This window comes from Callionymus lyra, chromosome 2, assembly GCF_982586985.1.
Source record: "Callionymus lyra chromosome 2, fCalLyr1.hap1.1, whole genome shotgun sequence".
NCBI classification, from domain to species: Eukaryota; Metazoa; Chordata; class Actinopteri; order Syngnathiformes; family Callionymidae; genus Callionymus; species Callionymus lyra.
In genome coordinates this window covers 27,349,507-27,366,086 of record NC_141819.1, presented here as the reverse complement: position 1 = coordinate 27,366,086, position 16,580 = coordinate 27,349,507, and the positions used below count along the sequence as shown (strand labels likewise).

The window sequence follows — 16,580 nt, the reverse complement described above, 5'->3', positions numbered from 1 at the left end:
AGATTGAACAGGTCCTTCTCTGTTTTTAATGGCAATGAGTTGGTGAAATATTGAAACAATAGTTTGGCCAAATTTAGTAAAGTGCAAAATGCCGTGACCCGGATTCGAACCGGGGTTGCTGCGACCACAACGCAGAGTACTAACCACTATACGATCACGGCGGGCTATCCATCAGAACAGGACTCTGATAGCAAAGATGTAAACAGTTTTTTTAAGAAAAAGACAAAATTCCTACTTTTTTCAATTAGCAGGGGGGCACTGTTTGAATTTTAGCTGTTATTTTTTGGTAAAAAAAAAGGTTGTCAAATGCTAAGATTGAACAGGTCCTTCTCTGTTTTTAATGGCAATGAGTTGGTGAAATATTGAAACAATAGTTTGGCCAAATTTAGTAAAGTGCAAAATGCCGTGACCCGGATTCGAACCGGGGTTGCTGCGACCACAACGCAGAGTACTAACCACTATACGATCACGGCGGGCTATCCATCAGAACAGGACTCTCATAGCAAAGATGTAAACAGGTTTTTAAAGAAAAAGACAAAATTCCTACTTTTTTCAATTAGCAGGGGGGCACTGTTTGAATGTTAGCTGTTATTTTTAGGTAAGGAAAAGTTTGTCAAATGCTAGGATTGAAGAGGTGCTTCTCTGTTTTTAATGGCAATGAGTTGGTGAAATATTGAAACAATAGTTTGGCCAAATTTAGTAAAGTGCAAAATGCCGTGACCCGGATTCGAACCGGGGTTGCTGCGACCACAACGCAGAGTACTAACCACTATACGATCACGGCGGGCTAACTATTAGAATACACATCCCATAGCAAAGATGTAAACAGCTTTTTAAAGAAAAAGACAAAATTCCTACTTTTTTCAATTAGCAGGGGGGAACTGTTTGAATGTTAGCTGTTATTTTTAGGTAAGGAAAAGTTTGTCAAATGCTAGGATTGAAGAGGTGCTTCTCTGTTTTTAATGGCAATGAGTTGGTGAAATATTGAAACAATAGTTTGGCCAAATTTAGTAAAGTGCAAAATGCCGTGACCCGGATTCGAACCGGGGTTGCTGCGACCACAACGCAGAGTACTAACCACTATACGATCACGGCGGGCTATCCATTAGAATACACATCCCATAGTAAAGATGTAAACAGCTTTTTAAAGAAAAAGACAAAATTCCTACTTTTTTCAATTAGCACGGGGGCACTGTTTGAATGTTGGCTGTTATTTTTAGGTAAGGAAAAGTTTGTCAAATGCTAGGATTGAAGAGGTGCTTCTCTGTTTTTAATGGCAATGAGTTGGTGAAATATTGAAACAATAGTTTGGCCAAATTTAGTAAAGTGCAAAATGCCGTGACCCGGATTCGAACCGGGGTTGCTGCGACCACAACGCAGAGTACTAACCACTATACGATCACGGCGGGCTATCCATTAGAATACACATCCCATAGCAAAGATGTAAACAGCTTTTTAAAGAAAAGGACAAAATTCCTACTTTTTTCAATTAGCAGGGGGGCACTGTTTGAATGTTAGCTGTTATTTTTAGGTAAGGAAAAGTTTGTCAAATGCTAGGATTGAAGAGGTGCTTCTCTGTTTTTAATGGCAATGAGTTGGTGAAATATTGAAACAATAGTTTGGCCAAATTTAGTAAAGTGCAAAATGCCATGAACCGGAATCGAACCGGGGTTGCTGCGACCACAACGCAGAGTACTAACCACTATACGATCACGGCGAGCTATCCATCAGAACACATAGCAAAAAGCAAAGATGTAAACAGCTTTTTAAAGAAAAAGACAAAATTCCTACTTTTTTCAATTAGCAGGGGGGCACTGTTTGAATGTTAGCTGTTATTTTTAGGTAAGGAAAAGTTTGTCAAATGCTAGGATTGAAGAGGTGCTTCTCTGTTTTTAATGGCAATGAGTTGGTGAAATATTGAAACAATAGTTTGGCCAAATTTAGTAAAGTGCAAAATGCCGTGACCCGGATTCGAACCGGGGTTGCTGCGACCACAACGCAGAGTACTAACCACTATACGATCACGGCGAGCTATCCATCAGAACACATAGCAAAAAGCAAAGATGTAAACAGCTTTTTAAAGAAAAAGACAAAATTCCTACTTTTTTCAATTAGCAGGGGGGCACTGTTTGAATGTTAGCTGTTATTTTTAGGTAAGGAAAAGTTTGTCAAATGCTAGGATTGAAGAGGTGCTTCTCTGTTTTTAATGGCAATGAGTTGGTGAAATATTGAAACAATAGTTTGGCCAAATTTAGTAAAGTGCAAAATGCCGTGACCCGGATTCGAACCGGGGTTGCTGCGACCACAACGCAGAGTACTAACCACTATACGATCACGGCGAGCTATCCATCAGAACACATATCAAAAAGCAATGATGTAAACAGGTTTTTAAAGAAAAAGACAAAATTTCTACTTTTTTAATTAGCAGGGGGGCACTGTTTGAATGTTAGCTGTTATTTTTTGGTAAAAAAGGTTGTCAAATGCTACGAATGAACAGGTCCTTCTCTGTTTTTAATGGCAATGAGTTGGTGAAATATTGAAACAATAGTTTGGCCAAATTTAGTAAAGTGCAAAATGCCGTGACCCGGATTCAACCGGGGTTGCTGCGACCACAACGCAGAGTACTAACCACTATACGATCACGGCGAGCTATCCATCAGAACACATATCAAAAAGCAAAGATGTAAACAGCTTTTTAAAGAAAAAGACAAAATTCCAACTTTTTCGATTAGCAGGGGGGCACTGTTTGAATGTTAGCTGTTATTTTTTGGTTAAAAAAAAGTTTGTCAAATGCTAAGATTGAACAGGTCCTTCTCTGTTTTTAATGGCAATGAGTTGATGAAATATTGAAACAATAGTTTGGCCAAATTTAGTAAAGTGCAAAATGCCGTGACCCGGATTCGAACCGGGGTTGCTGCGACCACAACGCAGAGTACTAACCACTATACGATCACGGCGAGCTATCCATCAGAACACATATCAAAAAGCAATGATGTAAACAGGTTTTTAAAGAACAAGACAAAATTCCTACTTTTCTCAATTAGCAGGGGGGCACTGTTTGAATTTTAGCTGTTATTTTTTGGTAAAAAAAAAGGTTGTCAAATGCTAAGATTGAAGAGGTGCTTCTCTGTTTATAATGGCAATGAGTTGGTGAAATATTGAAACAATAGTTTGGCCAAATTTAGTAAAGTGCAAAATGCCGTGACCCGGATTCGAACCGGGGTTGCTGGGACCACAACGCAAAGTACTAACCACTATACGATCACGGCGAGCTATCCATCAGAATACATATCAAAAAGCAAAGATGTAAACAGGTTTTTAAAGAAAAAGACAAAATTCCAACTTTTTCGATTAGCAGGGGGGCACTGTTTGAATGTTAGCTGTTATTTTTTGGTTAAAAAAAAGTTTGTCAAATGCTAAGATTGAACAGGTCCTTCTCTGTTTTTAATGGCAATGAGTTGATGAAATATTGAAACAATAGTTTGGCCAAATTTAGTAAAGTGCAAAATGCCGTGACCCGGATTCGAACCGGGGTTGCTGCGACCACAACGCAGAGTACTAACCACTATACGATCACGGCGAGCTATCCATCAGAACACATATCAAAAAGCAATGATGTAAACAGGTTTTTAAAGAACAAGACAAAATTCCTACTTTTCTCAATTAGCAGGGGGGCACTGTTTGAATTTTAGCTGTTATTTTTTGGTAAAAAAAAAGGTTGTCAAATGCTAAGATTGAAGAGGTGCTTCTCTGTTTATAATGGCAATGAGTTGGTGAAATATTGAAACAATAGTTTGGCCAAATTTAGTAAAGTGCAAAATGCCGTGACCCGGATTCGAACCGGGGTTGCTGCGACCACAACGCAGAGTACTAACCACTATACGATCACGGCGAGCTATCCATCAGAATACATGGTCCATAGCAAAGATGTAAACAGGTTTTTAAAGAAAAAGACAAAATTCCAACTTTTTCGAGAAGCAGGGGGCACTGGTTTTAATTTTAGCTGATATTTTTTGGTAAAGAAAAGTTTGTCAAATGCTAGGATTGAAGAGGTCCTTCTCTGTTTATAATGGCAATGAGCTGGTGAAATATTGAAACAATAGTTTGGCCAAATTTAGTAAAGTGCAAAATGCCTTGACCCTGATTCGAACCGGGGTTGCTGCGACCACAACGCAGAGTACTAACCACTATACGATCACGGCGAGCTATCCATCAGAACACATATCAAAAAGCAAAGATGTAAACAGGTTTTTAAAGAAAAAGACAAAATTCCAACTTTTTCGAGAAGCAGGGGGGCACTGTTTGAATTTTAGCTGTTATTTTTTGGTAAAAAAAAGGGTTGTCAAATGCTAAGATTGAAGAGGTGCTTCTCTGTTTATAATGGCAATGAGTTGGTGAAATATTGAAACAATAGTTTGGCCAAATTTAGTAAAGTGCAAAATGCCGTGACCCGGATTCGAACCGGGGTTGCTGCGACCACAACGCAGAGTACTAACCACTATACGATCACGGCGGGCTATCCATGAGAATACACATCCCATAGCAAAGATGTAAACAGCTTTTTAAAGAAAAAGACAAAATTCCTACTTTTTTCAATTAGCAGGGGGGCACTGTTTGAATGTTAGCTGTTATTTTTAGGTAAGGAAAAGTTTGTCAAATGCTAGGATTGAAGAGGTGCTTCTCTGTTTTTAATGGCAATGAGTTGGTGAAATATTGAAACAATAGTTTGGCCAAATTTAGTAAAGTGCAAAATGCCATGAACCGGAATCGAACCGGGGTTGCTGCGACCACAACGCAGAGTACTAACCACTATACGATCACGGCGAGCTATCCATCAGAACACATATCAAAAAGCAATGATGTAAACAGGTTTTTAAAGAAAAAGACAAAATTCCTACTTTTTTCAATTAGCAGGGGGGCACTGTTTGAATGTTAGCTGTTATTTTTTGGTAAAAAAAAAAGGTTGTCAAATGCTAAGATTGAACAGGTCCTTCTCTGTTTTTAATGGCAATGAGTTGGTGAAATATTGAAACAATAGTTTGGCCAAATTTAGTAAAGTGCAAAATGCCGTGACCCGGATTCGAACCGGGGTTGCTGCGACCACAACGCAGAGTACTAACCACTATACGATCACGGCGGGCTATCCATCAGAACAGGACTCTGATAGCAAAGATGTAAACAGTTTTTTTAAGAAAAAGACAAAATTCCTACTTTTTTCAATTAGCAGGGGGGCACTGTTTGAATTTTAGCTGTTATTTTTTGGTAAAAAAAAAGGTTGTCAAATGCTAAGATTGAACAGGTCCTTCTCTGTTTTTAATGGCAATGAGTTGGTGAAATATTGAAACAATAGTTTGGCCAAATTTAGTAAAGTGCAAAATGCCGTGACCCGGATTCGAACCGGGGTTGCTGCGACCACAACGCAGAGTACTAACCACTATACGATCACGGCGGGCTATCCATCAGAACAGGACTCTCATAGCAAAGATGTAAACAGGTTTTTAAAGAAAAAGACAAAATTCCTACTTTTTTCAATTAGCAGGGGGGCACTGTTTGAATTTTAGCTGTTATTTTTTGGTAAAAAAAAAAGGTTGTCAAATGCTAAGATTGAACAGGTCCTTCTCTGTTTTTAATGGCAATGAGTTGGTGAAATATTGAAACAATAGTTTGGCCAAATTTAGTAAAGTGCAAAATGCCGTGACCCGGATTCGAACCGGGGTTGCTGCGACCACAACGCAGAGTACTAACCACTATACGATCACGGCGAGCTATCCATCAGAACACATATCAAAAAGCAAAGATGTAAACAGCTTTTTAAAGAAAAAGACAAAATTCCTACTTTTTTCAATTAGCAGGGGGGCACTGTTTGAATGTTAGCTGTTATTTTTAGGTAAGGAAAAGTTTGTCAAATGCTAGGATTGAAGAGGTGATTCTCTGTTTTTAATGGCAATGAGTTGGTGAAATATTGAAACAATAGTTTGGCCAAATTTAGTAAAGTGCAAAATGCCGTGACCCGGATTCGAACCGGGGTTGCTGCGACCACAACGCAGAGTACTAACCACTATACGATCACGGCGAGCTATCCATCAGAACACATATCAAAAAGCAAAGATGTAAACAGCTTTTTAAAGAAAAAGACAAAATTCCTACTTTTTTAATTAGCAGGGGGGCACTGTTTGAATTTTTGCTGTTAGACTTTGGTAAAAAAAAGGTTGTCAAATGCTAAGAATGAACAGGTCCTTCTCTGTTTTTAATGGCAATGAGTTGGTGAAATATTGAAACAATAGTTTGGCCAAATTTAGTAAAGTGCAAAATGCCGTGACCCGGATTCGAACCGGGGTTGCTGCGACCACAACGCAGAGTACTAACCACTATACGATCACGGCGAGCTATCCATCAGAACACATATCAAAAAGCAATGATGTAAACAGGTTTTTAAAGAAAAAGACAAAATTTCTACTTTTTTAATTAGCAGGGGGGCACTGTTTGAATTTTTGCTGTTAGTCTTTGGTAAAAAAAAGGTTGTCAAATGCTAAGATTGAACAGGTCCTTCTCTGTTTTTAATGGCAATGAGTTGGTGAAATATTGAAACAATAGTTTGGCCAAATTTAGTAAAGTGCAAAATGCCGTGACCCGGATTCGAACCGGGGTTGCTGCGACCACAACGCAGAGTACTAACCACTATACGATCACGGCGAGCTATCCATCAGAACACATAGCAAAAAGCAAAGATGTAAACAGGTTTTTAAAGAAAAAGACAAAATTCCTACTTTTTTCAATTAGCAGGGGGGCACTGTTTGAATGTTAGCTGTTATTTTTAGGTAAGGAAAAGTTTGTCAAATGCTAGGATTGAAGAGGTGCTTCTCTGTTTTTAATGGCAATGAGTTGGTGAAATATTGAAACAATAGTTTGGCCAAATTTAGTAAAGTGCAAAATGCCGTGACCCGGATTCGAACCGGGGTTACTGCGACCACAACGCAGAGTACTAACCACTATACGATCACGGCGAGCTATCCATCAGAACACATATCAAAAAGCAATGATGTAAACAGGTTTTTAAAGAAAAAGACAAAATTTCTACTTTTTTAATTAGCAGGGGGGCACTGTTTGAATTTTTGCTGTTAGTCTTTGGTAAAAAAAAAGGTTGTCAAATGCTAAGATTGAACAGGTCCTTCTCTGTTTTTAATGGCAATGAGTTGGTGAAATATTGAAACAATAGTTTGGCCAAATTTAGTAAAGTGCAAAATGCCGTGACCCGGATTCGAACCGGGGTTGCTGCGACCACAACGCAGAGTACTAACCACTATACGATCACGGCGAGCTATCCATCAGAACACATAGCAAAAAGCAAAGATGTAAACAGCTTTTTAAAGAAAAAGACAAAATTCCTACTTTTTTCAATTAGCAGGGGGGCACTGTTTGAATGTTAGCTGTTATTTTTAGGTAAGGAAAAGTTTGTCAAATGCTAGGATTGAAGAGGTGCTTCTCTGTTTTTAATGGCAATGAGTTGGTGAAATATTGAAACAATAGTTTGGCCAAATTTAGTAAAGTGCAAAATGCCGTGACCCGGATTCGAACCGGGGTTGCTGCGACCACAACGCAGAGTACTAACCACTATACGATCACGGCGAGCTATCCATCAGAACACATATCAAAAAGCAATGATGTAAACAGGTTTTTAAAGAAAAAGACAAAATTTCTACTTTTTTAATTAGCAGGGGGGCACTGTTTGAATGTTAGCTGTTATTTTTTGGTAAAAAAGGTTGTCAAATGCTACGAATGAACAGGTCCTTCTCTGTTTTTAATGGCAATGAGTTGGTGAAATATTGAAACAATAGTTTGGCCAAATTTAGTAAAGTGCAAAATGCCGTGACCCGGATTCGAACCGGGGTTGCTGCGACCACAACGCAGAGTACTAACCACTATACGATCACGGCGAGCTATCCATCAGAACACATATCAAAAAGCAATGATGTAAACAGGTTTTTAAAGAAAAAGACAAAATTTCTACTTTTTTAATTAGCAGGGGGGCACTGTTTGAATGTTAGCTGTTATTTTTTGGTAAAAAAGGTTGTCAAATGCTACGAATGAACAGGTCCTTCTCTGTTTTTAATGGCAATGAGTTGGTGAAATATTGAAACAATAGTTTGGCCAAATTTAGTAAAGTGCAAAATGCCGTGACCCGGATTCAACCGGGGTTGCTGCGACCACAACGCAGAGTACTAACCACTATACGATCACGGCGAGCTATCCATCAGAACACATATCAAAAAGCAAAGATGTAAACAGCTTTTTAAAGAAAAAGACAAAATTCCTACTTTTTTCAATTAGCAGGGGGGCACTGTTTGAATGTTAGCTGTTATTTTTAGGTAAGGAAAAGTTTGTCAAATGCTAGGATTGAAGAGGTGCTTCTCTGTTTTTAATGGCAATGAGTTGGTGAAATATTGAAACAATAGTTTGGCCAAATTTAGTGAAGTGCAAAATGCCGTGACTCGGATTCGAACCGGGGTTGCTGCGACCACAACGCAGAGTACTAACCACTATACGATCACGGCGAGCTATCCATTAGAACACATATCAGAAAGCAATGATGTAAACAGGTTTTCAAAGAAAAAGACAAAATTCCTACTTTTTTAATTAGCAGGGGGGCACTGTTTGAATTTTAGCTGTTATTTTTTGGTAAAAAAGGTTGTCAAATGCTACGAATGAACAGGTCCTTCTCTGTTTTTAATGGCAATGAGTTGGTGAAATATTGAAACAATAGTTTGGCCAAATTTAGTAAAGTGAAAAATGCTGTGACCCTGATTCGAACCGGGGTTGCTGCGACCACAACGCAGAGTACTAACCACTATACGATCACGGCGAGCTATCCATCAGAACACATATCAAAAAGAAAAGATGTAAACAGGTTTTTAAAGAAAAATACAAAATTCCAACATTTTCGAGAAGCAGGGGGGCACTGTTTGAATTTTAGCTGTTATTTTTTGGTAAAAAAGGTTGTCAAATGCTAAGAATGAACAGGTCCTTCTCTGTTTTTAATGGCAATGAGTTGGTGAAATATTGAAACAATAGTTTGGCCAAATTTAGTAAAGTGCAAAATGCCGTGACCCGGATTCGAACCGGGGTTGCTGCGACCACAACGCAGAGTACTAACCACTATACGATCATGGCGAGCTATCCATCAGAACAGGACTGTGATAGCAAAGATGTAAACAGCTTTTTAAAGAAAAAGACAAAATTCCTACTTTTTTCAATTAGCAGGGGGGCACTGTTTGAATGTTAGCTGTTATTTTTAGGTAAGGAAAAGTTTGTCAAATGCTAGGATTGAAGAGGTGCTTCTCTGTTTTTAATGGCAATGAGTTGGTGAAATATTGAAACAATAGTTTGGCCAAGTTTAGTAAAGTGCAAAATGCCGTGACCCGGATTCGAACCGGGGTTGCTGCGACCACAACGCAGAGTACTAACCACTATACGATCACGGCGAGCTATCCATCAGAACAGGACTCTGATAGCAAAGATGTAAACAGGTTTTTAAAGAAAAAGACAAAATTCCGACTTTTTCGAGAAGCAGGGGGCACTGTTTGAATGTTAGCTGTTATTTTTAGGTAAGGAAAAGTTTGTCAAATGCTAGGATTGAAGAGGTGCTTCTCTGTTTTTAATGGCAATGAGTTGGTGAAATATTGAAATAATAGTTTGGCCAAATTTAGTAAAGTGCAAAATGGATTCGAACCGGGGTTGTTGCGACCACAACGCAGAGTACTAACCACTATACGATCACGGCGAGCTATCCATTAGAACACATATTAAAAAGAAAAGCTGTAAACAGGTTTTTAAAGAAAAAGACAAAATTCCTACTTTTTCAATTAGCAGGGGGGCACTGTTTGAATGTTAGCTGTTATTTTTTGGTAAAAAAAAGTTTGTCAAATGCTAAGATTGAACAGGTCCTTCTCTGTTTTTAAGGGCAATGAGTTGGTGAAATATTGAAACAATAGTTTGGCCAAATTTAGTAAAGTGAAAAATGCCGTGACCCAGATTCGAACCGGGGTTGCTGCGACCACAACACAGAGTACTAACCACTATACGATCACGGCGGGCTATCCATCAGAACACATATCAAAAAGCAAAGATGTAAACAGCTTTTTAAAGAAAAAGACAAAATTCCTACTTTTTTCAATTAGCAGGGGGGCACTGTTTGAATGTTAGCTGTTATTTTTTGGTAAAAAAGGTTGTCAAATGCTAAGATTGAACAGGTCCTTCTCTGTTTTTAATGGCAATGAGTTGGTGAAATATTGAAACAATAGTTTGGCCAAATTTAGTAAAGTGCAAAATGCCTTGACCCGGATTCAAACCGGGGTTGCTGCGACCACAACGCAGAGTTCTAACCACTATACGATCACGGCGAGCTATCCATTAGAATACACGTCCGATAGCAAAGATGTAAACAGCTTTTTAAAGAAAAAGACAAAATTCCTACTTTTTTCAATTAGCAGGGGGGCACTGTTTGAATGTAAGCTGTTATTTTTTGGTAAAAAAAAGGTTGTCAAACGCTAAGATTGAACAGGTCCTTCTCTGTTTTTAATGGCAATGAGTTGATGAAATATTGAAACAATAGTTTGGCCAAATTTAGTAAAGTGCAAAATGCCTTGACCCGGATTCGAACCGGGGTTGCTGCGACCACAACGCAGAGTACTAACCACTATACGATCACGGCGGGCTATCCATCAGAACACATATCAAAAAGCAAAGATGTAAACAGCTTTTTAAAGAAAAAGACAAAATTCCTACTTTTTTCAATTAGCAGGGGGGCACTGTTTGAATTTTAGCTGTTATTTTTTGATAAAAAAAAGTTTGTCAAATGCTAGGATTGAAGAGGTGCTTCTCTGTTTTTAAGGGCAATGAGTTGGTGAAATATTGAAACAATAGTTTGGCCAAATTTAGTAAAGTGCAAAATGCCAGGACCCGGATTCGAACCGGGGTTGCTGCGACCACAACGCAGAGTACTAACCACTATACGATCACGGCGAGCTATCCATCAGAACACATATCAAAAAGAAATGATGTAAACAGCTTTTTAAAGAAAAAGACAAAATTCCTAGTTTTTCAATTAGCAGTGGGGCACTGTTTGAATGTAAGCTGTTGTTTTTTGGTTAAAAAAAATTGTCAAATGCTAAGATTGAAGAGGTGCTTCTCTGTTTTTAATGGCAATGAGTTGGTGAACTATTGAAACAATAGTTTGGCCAAATTTAGTAAAGTGAAAAATGCCGTGACCCAGATTCGAACGAGGGTTGCTGCGACCACAACGCAGAGTACTAACCGCTATACGATCATGGCGAGCTATCCATCAGAATACATGATTCATAGCAAAGACGTAAACAGCTTTTTAAAGAAAAAGACAAAATTCCTACTTTTTCGATTAGCATGGGGCACTGTTTGAATGTTAGCTGTTATTTTTTGGTAAAGAAAAGTTTGTCAAATGCTAGGATTGAAGAGGTGCTTCTCTGTTTTTAATGGCAATGAGTTGTTGAAATATTGAAACAATAAATCCGCCAAATTTAGTGAAAAATGCTGTAACCGGGATTCAAACCAGGGTTGCTGCGACCACAACGCAGAGTTCTAACCACTATACGATCACGGTGAAAGAAAAAGACAATGAAATGGTGAAATATTGAATCACCAACTTTGATATCTTTCAGCCATTAAAAATAACAATTTAATTATGTCAATAACAATAAGTAAATTAATTTCACAAATGTATAATCTAAATAGTTTAGGGTTGAGGGAACCTGTGAGGTTTTGTGCAATTATTAGTAATCATGAGTACTAAATGAGTCATCATGAAAACATGTCAAAAAAATTGGAGTTACATGTTGTCGCTATGTTTTATTAAACATGATTACGTTTGACACGATTATATATAAAAAAAGGCTGTTATCAAAATGAATAAAAATAGTGTCGGCTTCTCGTGTCGACGAGCTGAACCCGATGATTACCGAACTTGTACGAAACATAACTCGTGGTCTCCTCTTATTGGCTCCGAGCTCGACCAATGAGCTGCGGCCATCTGTGCAGGACGGGGGGCTCTGTTGTAATTCTCGGGTTCTACTTCCTCTCAGTCCATACAAGCCCAGCTCACCGGTACCGGTCCAAAGAAGACGGCGACATGAAGCTGCCCGTGTCCGTACTCGCAGTTTTTGCCTCGATTGCGGTGACCATTGACGCCGCCGTCTACTTCAAGGAACAGTTTCTGGACGGAGGTGAAGTGGTGTTAAATATTCCATACGTTTACGGCTTGAGGGGGTTTCAGTAACTTTTATTAGTCTTACTCGTTTACTTCTTGTTCTTTTAAATGCATAGACATGAGAAATGATTTTTACTTTAATCACGTGTCTAAATTAGTGCATCATGTTCGTTACAGTTTAAAAGTGTAGTTTTTTAGACTTCTTTAACCTTTTCTGTATTCTTTTTCCTCCCAACTAGTTAAACAAAGATTTGTTTTATTTTTATTTAGCCTTATTTCGTGTCCAGCTGAGACATTAGATTCAACAGCTGTCTTTCACTTTTACTTTATCCGTGTGATGCACCAGTCAGTTATTCACATATAAATGGATGCATGCTGTTAAGAAGTGTGATCAAGGTATTTATTTACATCAACTGAACGTTATTGGTTTGAATTTCAGATGGATGGCAGAGCCGCTGGGTCCAATCCAAACAGAAGTCTGACTATGGTGAATGGAAATTGACATCAGGGAAGTTCTACGGTGATGCCGAAGCAGACAAAGGTGAGTCACTTGTCCGGTTCTGTCCATACATATATGGCATGTCCACTTTTGTAGTAAATAATGATATTTTTTAGACTTTCAAAGAAATCCTGCAACTATTTAATATTATGGCTCATCTATTTATTGTGATAGAAAAGGTATCCAGCCTTGCTCAAAGGTGGCAAAAGCTTCTGTAAGTTTTAGCCTTCCTGGATCGCTGCTTCAGCAGGAAAATCAAGTTTAGACCAACATGTTTATCCTGGTTAACCGGAGTGAAAAAGTCATTCAATTTTTCAAACATTTGATCTAATTCAACAAATAATCTAGAGTACAGCATGATTGTTTTAGACACCTCACTGCCTTCATTGCCCTGTATTCCCCCCCCCCCCCTTTATGACAGGCCTACAAACCAGCCAGGATGCCCGTTTCTATGCCGTGTCCGCTAGCTTTGAGCCCTTCAGCAACGAGGGAAAGCCCCTGGTCATCCAGTTCACAGTCAAGCACGAGCAGAAGATTGACTGTGGAGGAGGTTATGTCAAGATCTTTCCTGGTGATCTGGATCAGAGCGACATGCACGGAGACTCTCAATACTACATCATGTTTGGTACGGCAAGTTTTTGTCCTGGTCAATACTTTTGTAGATTAAAGTCGTGACTTGTCTCTTCAGGACCTGACATTTGCGGCTACAGCACCAAAAAGGTCCATGTGATCTTCAACTACAAGGGGCAGAATCACCTCATAAAGAAAGACATCAAGTGCAAGGTGGAGTTGATGTCCTGATTAATTGCAATATTCCACATAGCTGTTTAAACCTTTTCTATCATACTCATTCAACTGGTATTACCTGTACAGGATGATGAGTTGACCCATCTGTACACCTTGATCCTGAATCCGGACCAGACCTACGAGGTGAAGATCGACAATGAGAAGGTAGAGTCTGGTTCTTTAGAGGAGGACTGGGACATGCTGCCTCAAAAGAAGATCAAGGATCCTGAAGCTAAGAAACCCAGCGACTGGGATGACCGTGTAACGATCGACGACCCCACAGATGCCAAAACTGAGGTAGGAGGAGAGTCTTGGCGTGCTCAATAGAAGCGTTCCTTTCTGATTTATAACTAGTCATTTAATACAACATCAAAGAAACAAATTGACCTTTTACTACTTTAAGGAATAATTTTATTTGGGTGTGAAGTTCAGCATCTCTGCCTGAAAACTGTTTTTTTTCTGCCTTTTTATCTATAAAATTAAATCAATTTGACTTGATCAGCAGGAAGAATTTAAGTTCGAAGAATGCAATTTATTTTGGAGAACACTACAAATGGTTAAATATCACGACTACGTTTGATTTTTATTTTCTTTTGTCATGTTTGTGGGTGTGAGGGAAGGGGAGGGAATGAAACGTGTTTGTACTTGCATCAAAACCCTGGAAGAATGAACCCCACTTCACTCTATTTTACATGTTGAACACAGTAAAACAAAATCAGTTTAAAATGGAACATAATTAACAATTGTAGCATTTATTTTCTTTTGTCTGTCTTGTCACGCATGCGTATCCTGCTGAGGTCACGTCAGTGCTGGGAATTCTTGCAGCACACGTGGAGCAGGTTTTACAAAAGCTACATGTAGAAAGTCAACAATGTCATTCTATTCGCATACAATCTCTCTGGTGATCATTCAGATTTATTTCATTAAACCTGTTTCACTACTACCAAAAATCATGAAGGAAGATCAGAAACTAAAGTGATTTACTATTTTAGAAATGTGCTCCTACTTTTTAACTAGTTTAAGAAGAGTTGTTTTCTATATATACTCATATTCTGTTAAGCAAACACATTTTAATGAATGTATTGTCCTCTTCCAGGACTGGGACAAACCAGAGACCATCCCTGATCCTGATGCCAAGATCCCAGAAGACTGGGATGTGGATATGGATGGTGAGTGGGAACCACCGATGATCACCAATCCAGAATACAAAGTAAGTCATTTTACTTTGTACTTCAGTCAAAGAACAAATGACGGAGCTGGTGTTTAAACGGATCATCTTAACCTTTTGATATTTAGGGAGAGTGGAAACCGAAGCAGATAGACAACCCAGATTACAAGGGTGCATGGGTCCATCCAGAGATTGACAATCCAGAGTACACTCATGACACCACCATGTACAAGTTTGATAGTATTGGAGTTCTGGGTTTGGATCTGTGGCAGGTAGGTTTTTCCTATTACACAGGAGAATGTGTTTTAATGGTTATCACGTTGTTAATACTCCATGTCTGCCGCTCAGGTTAAATCTGGAACCATCTTTGACAACTTCATTATCACTGATGACGTCAAGGAAGCAGAAACGTTTGGTCAGGAGACCTGGGGCGTCACTAAGGTAAACGAGTCCGGCATAAGTATTAAACCTGATTTACCTATATGTGACCTTTTCTTTGATGTATGCAAACGCACCCAAATGGGATGTAGCTCTACTTCTTACATTTTTATTTTTAATTATCTTTTCTCACACTTGACTATGACTTCAATTTAACCCTTTGACTTCCTGCTCAACCAAATGTTTACTTTCCTTTTCTTTTTTTTAGATTGTTTGATCTCAAACTGCATCCAATGAAATGTGTCCATTTGCTTCCTTCAACAGGAACCAGAGAAGAAGATGAAGGAGGAGCAGGATGACATTGAGAGGAAAATCAGAGAGGAGGAAGAGAAGGGCAAACCTGCTGAAGAGGAGGATGGGGAAGAGGAAGAAGAGGAGGTTGAGGAAGGTGAAGATGATGATGAGGAAGAGCAGGAGGAGGAGGATGATGATGAGGAGGAGGATGATGAAGATGTCACTCCCAAAGATGAGTTGTAGAGGAGGTCAAGGTGTTCCATTAAACAGAGAATAGGTCCTGTGGACTCTGCGTGTGAGTGTAGGGAAGTGAAATGATGCGAGTTGCTGTCCCTGTTATTTGTTTTTCTATTCAAGAGTTGGGCAGTCTACATGTGTCCTCTCTTGTCTGTGTTCTGTTGAAGGTTTGCGCGCGTGTGCTGCTCTATCCCACCTTATTCTGAATTTCTGTTAATTACCGCTTCTGTTGAGATGTCTAGAATACTGCGCAAATCCAGTGTGACCCCTTTTATAATTTATTTAATCAGTGTGTGTGCCAGAAAAACTGTGACATTACAATCCATGCTGTCTCCTGAATGCCGTGCTGAAGTATACGTGAATAAATTCCTGCTTCTCTCAAACCCCTGAGCCTTTTTTTTTTTTTTAAACTTATCTTTCATGCAACCTTTCCTTTACATTTACGATAAAATATGTGCTTCCAATTGACTAAATCGAATCATATCTCTCTTTACTGAAAAGATGCTTTTGGTTTTACCAAATCACTGGTCACCTACCTTTCTACAACTTTAAGCTATTCTAAGGGCACCATTTGACCTAAAGGCCAACGCATCGGTTTGGTAAACACTTCTGAAATAAGTTGTCTCTTCTTTCCGGGTCACGTCTTAAGCAGGCAGGCCCAGACTTTCCTCTTCCCAGCTACATCATCTCGCTCTTTCAGGGGGACCCTAAGGCTCAACTAAATCTATGTAATACGAATGATCAATTACAGTTATCGTATCATTGATTATTCAGTTGTTAGCAATGGTAGCAAAATCAAACGATCAATCCGAAGATGGGTATTGTATGAAAATGTTTTATTTTATATTTTTTAATAGACCCACGGTGCCCCCTGTTCTTGATAACAATTAAAAAACATGAACACAAAAAAGACTTTCTCATATTTATTTTATTTCACAAGGACTATTCAAATACCAATATGAAAGTAACATTATTTGATAACA

The 16,580-nt window shown here is 38.9% G+C and overlaps 1 protein-coding gene and 23 non-coding genes across 24 annotated transcripts; 1 reads left to right on the top strand and 23 right to left on the bottom strand.

The window, feature by feature from the left end:
- Window positions 1–89: 89 nt before the first annotated feature.
- On the bottom strand, window positions 90–161 carry trnah-gug (transfer RNA histidin (anticodon GUG)). The gene has a single exon. It is a non-coding gene; the product is annotated as a tRNA-His (tRNA).
- Window positions 162–401: 240 nt separating this feature from the next.
- trnah-gug (transfer RNA histidin (anticodon GUG)) lies at window positions 402–473 on the bottom strand. Its single transcript has one exon. It is a non-coding gene; the product is annotated as a tRNA-His (tRNA).
- A 239-nt stretch (window positions 474–712) lies between these two features.
- trnah-gug (transfer RNA histidin (anticodon GUG)) lies at window positions 713–784 on the bottom strand. Its single transcript has one exon. It is a non-coding gene; the product is annotated as a tRNA-His (tRNA).
- Window positions 785–1,023: 239 nt separating this feature from the next.
- trnah-gug (transfer RNA histidin (anticodon GUG)) lies at window positions 1,024–1,095 on the bottom strand. Its single transcript has one exon. It is a non-coding gene; the product is annotated as a tRNA-His (tRNA).
- A 239-nt stretch (window positions 1,096–1,334) lies between these two features.
- trnah-gug (transfer RNA histidin (anticodon GUG)) lies at window positions 1,335–1,406 on the bottom strand. Its single transcript has one exon. It is a non-coding gene; the product is annotated as a tRNA-His (tRNA).
- Window positions 1,407–1,956: 550 nt separating this feature from the next.
- On the bottom strand, window positions 1,957–2,028 carry trnah-gug (transfer RNA histidin (anticodon GUG)). Its single transcript has one exon. It is a non-coding gene; the product is annotated as a tRNA-His (tRNA).
- Window positions 2,029–2,267: 239 nt separating this feature from the next.
- Window positions 2,268–2,339, bottom strand: trnah-gug (transfer RNA histidin (anticodon GUG)). Its single transcript has one exon. It is a non-coding gene; the product is annotated as a tRNA-His (tRNA).
- Window positions 2,340–2,885: 546 nt separating this feature from the next.
- On the bottom strand, window positions 2,886–2,957 carry trnah-gug (transfer RNA histidin (anticodon GUG)). The gene has a single exon. It is a non-coding gene; the product is annotated as a tRNA-His (tRNA).
- Window positions 2,958–3,508: 551 nt separating this feature from the next.
- On the bottom strand, window positions 3,509–3,580 carry trnah-gug (transfer RNA histidin (anticodon GUG)). The gene has a single exon. It is a non-coding gene; the product is annotated as a tRNA-His (tRNA).
- A 240-nt stretch (window positions 3,581–3,820) lies between these two features.
- On the bottom strand, window positions 3,821–3,892 carry trnah-gug (transfer RNA histidin (anticodon GUG)). Its single transcript has one exon. It is a non-coding gene; the product is annotated as a tRNA-His (tRNA).
- A 549-nt stretch (window positions 3,893–4,441) lies between these two features.
- trnah-gug (transfer RNA histidin (anticodon GUG)) lies at window positions 4,442–4,513 on the bottom strand. Its single transcript has one exon. It is a non-coding gene; the product is annotated as a tRNA-His (tRNA).
- Window positions 4,514–5,065: 552 nt separating this feature from the next.
- On the bottom strand, window positions 5,066–5,137 carry trnah-gug (transfer RNA histidin (anticodon GUG)). Its single transcript has one exon. It is a non-coding gene; the product is annotated as a tRNA-His (tRNA).
- Window positions 5,138–5,377: 240 nt separating this feature from the next.
- On the bottom strand, window positions 5,378–5,449 carry trnah-gug (transfer RNA histidin (anticodon GUG)). The gene has a single exon. It is a non-coding gene; the product is annotated as a tRNA-His (tRNA).
- Window positions 5,450–5,690: 241 nt separating this feature from the next.
- trnah-gug (transfer RNA histidin (anticodon GUG)) lies at window positions 5,691–5,762 on the bottom strand. The gene has a single exon. It is a non-coding gene; the product is annotated as a tRNA-His (tRNA).
- A 239-nt stretch (window positions 5,763–6,001) lies between these two features.
- On the bottom strand, window positions 6,002–6,073 carry trnah-gug (transfer RNA histidin (anticodon GUG)). The gene has a single exon. It is a non-coding gene; the product is annotated as a tRNA-His (tRNA).
- Window positions 6,074–6,311: 238 nt separating this feature from the next.
- Window positions 6,312–6,383, bottom strand: trnah-gug (transfer RNA histidin (anticodon GUG)). Its single transcript has one exon. It is a non-coding gene; the product is annotated as a tRNA-His (tRNA).
- A 238-nt stretch (window positions 6,384–6,621) lies between these two features.
- On the bottom strand, window positions 6,622–6,693 carry trnah-gug (transfer RNA histidin (anticodon GUG)). The gene has a single exon. It is a non-coding gene; the product is annotated as a tRNA-His (tRNA).
- A 239-nt stretch (window positions 6,694–6,932) lies between these two features.
- trnah-gug (transfer RNA histidin (anticodon GUG)) lies at window positions 6,933–7,004 on the bottom strand. The gene has a single exon. It is a non-coding gene; the product is annotated as a tRNA-His (tRNA).
- Window positions 7,005–7,243: 239 nt separating this feature from the next.
- Window positions 7,244–7,315, bottom strand: trnah-gug (transfer RNA histidin (anticodon GUG)). The gene has a single exon. It is a non-coding gene; the product is annotated as a tRNA-His (tRNA).
- A 239-nt stretch (window positions 7,316–7,554) lies between these two features.
- Window positions 7,555–7,626, bottom strand: trnah-gug (transfer RNA histidin (anticodon GUG)). Its single transcript has one exon. It is a non-coding gene; the product is annotated as a tRNA-His (tRNA).
- Window positions 7,627–7,862: 236 nt separating this feature from the next.
- On the bottom strand, window positions 7,863–7,934 carry trnah-gug (transfer RNA histidin (anticodon GUG)). The gene has a single exon. It is a non-coding gene; the product is annotated as a tRNA-His (tRNA).
- Window positions 7,935–9,096: 1,162 nt separating this feature from the next.
- trnah-gug (transfer RNA histidin (anticodon GUG)) lies at window positions 9,097–9,168 on the bottom strand. Its single transcript has one exon. It is a non-coding gene; the product is annotated as a tRNA-His (tRNA).
- A 239-nt stretch (window positions 9,169–9,407) lies between these two features.
- Window positions 9,408–9,479, bottom strand: trnah-gug (transfer RNA histidin (anticodon GUG)). The gene has a single exon. It is a non-coding gene; the product is annotated as a tRNA-His (tRNA).
- A 2,608-nt stretch (window positions 9,480–12,087) lies between these two features.
- On the top strand, window positions 12,088–15,980 carry LOC148086220 (calreticulin-like). Its single transcript, XM_087784402.1, has 9 exons — window positions 12,088–12,251; window positions 12,675–12,776; window positions 13,156–13,359; window positions 13,423–13,517; window positions 13,608–13,817; window positions 14,617–14,730; window positions 14,817–14,960; window positions 15,037–15,129; window positions 15,391–15,980. Exons 1-9 carry the CDS (start codon window positions 12,158–12,160, stop codon window positions 15,601–15,603), a joined length of 1,269 nt encoding a protein of 422 aa, XP_087640528.1. The 5' UTR covers window positions 12,088–12,157; the 3' UTR covers window positions 15,604–15,980.
- Window positions 15,981–16,580: the final 600 nt, after the last annotated feature.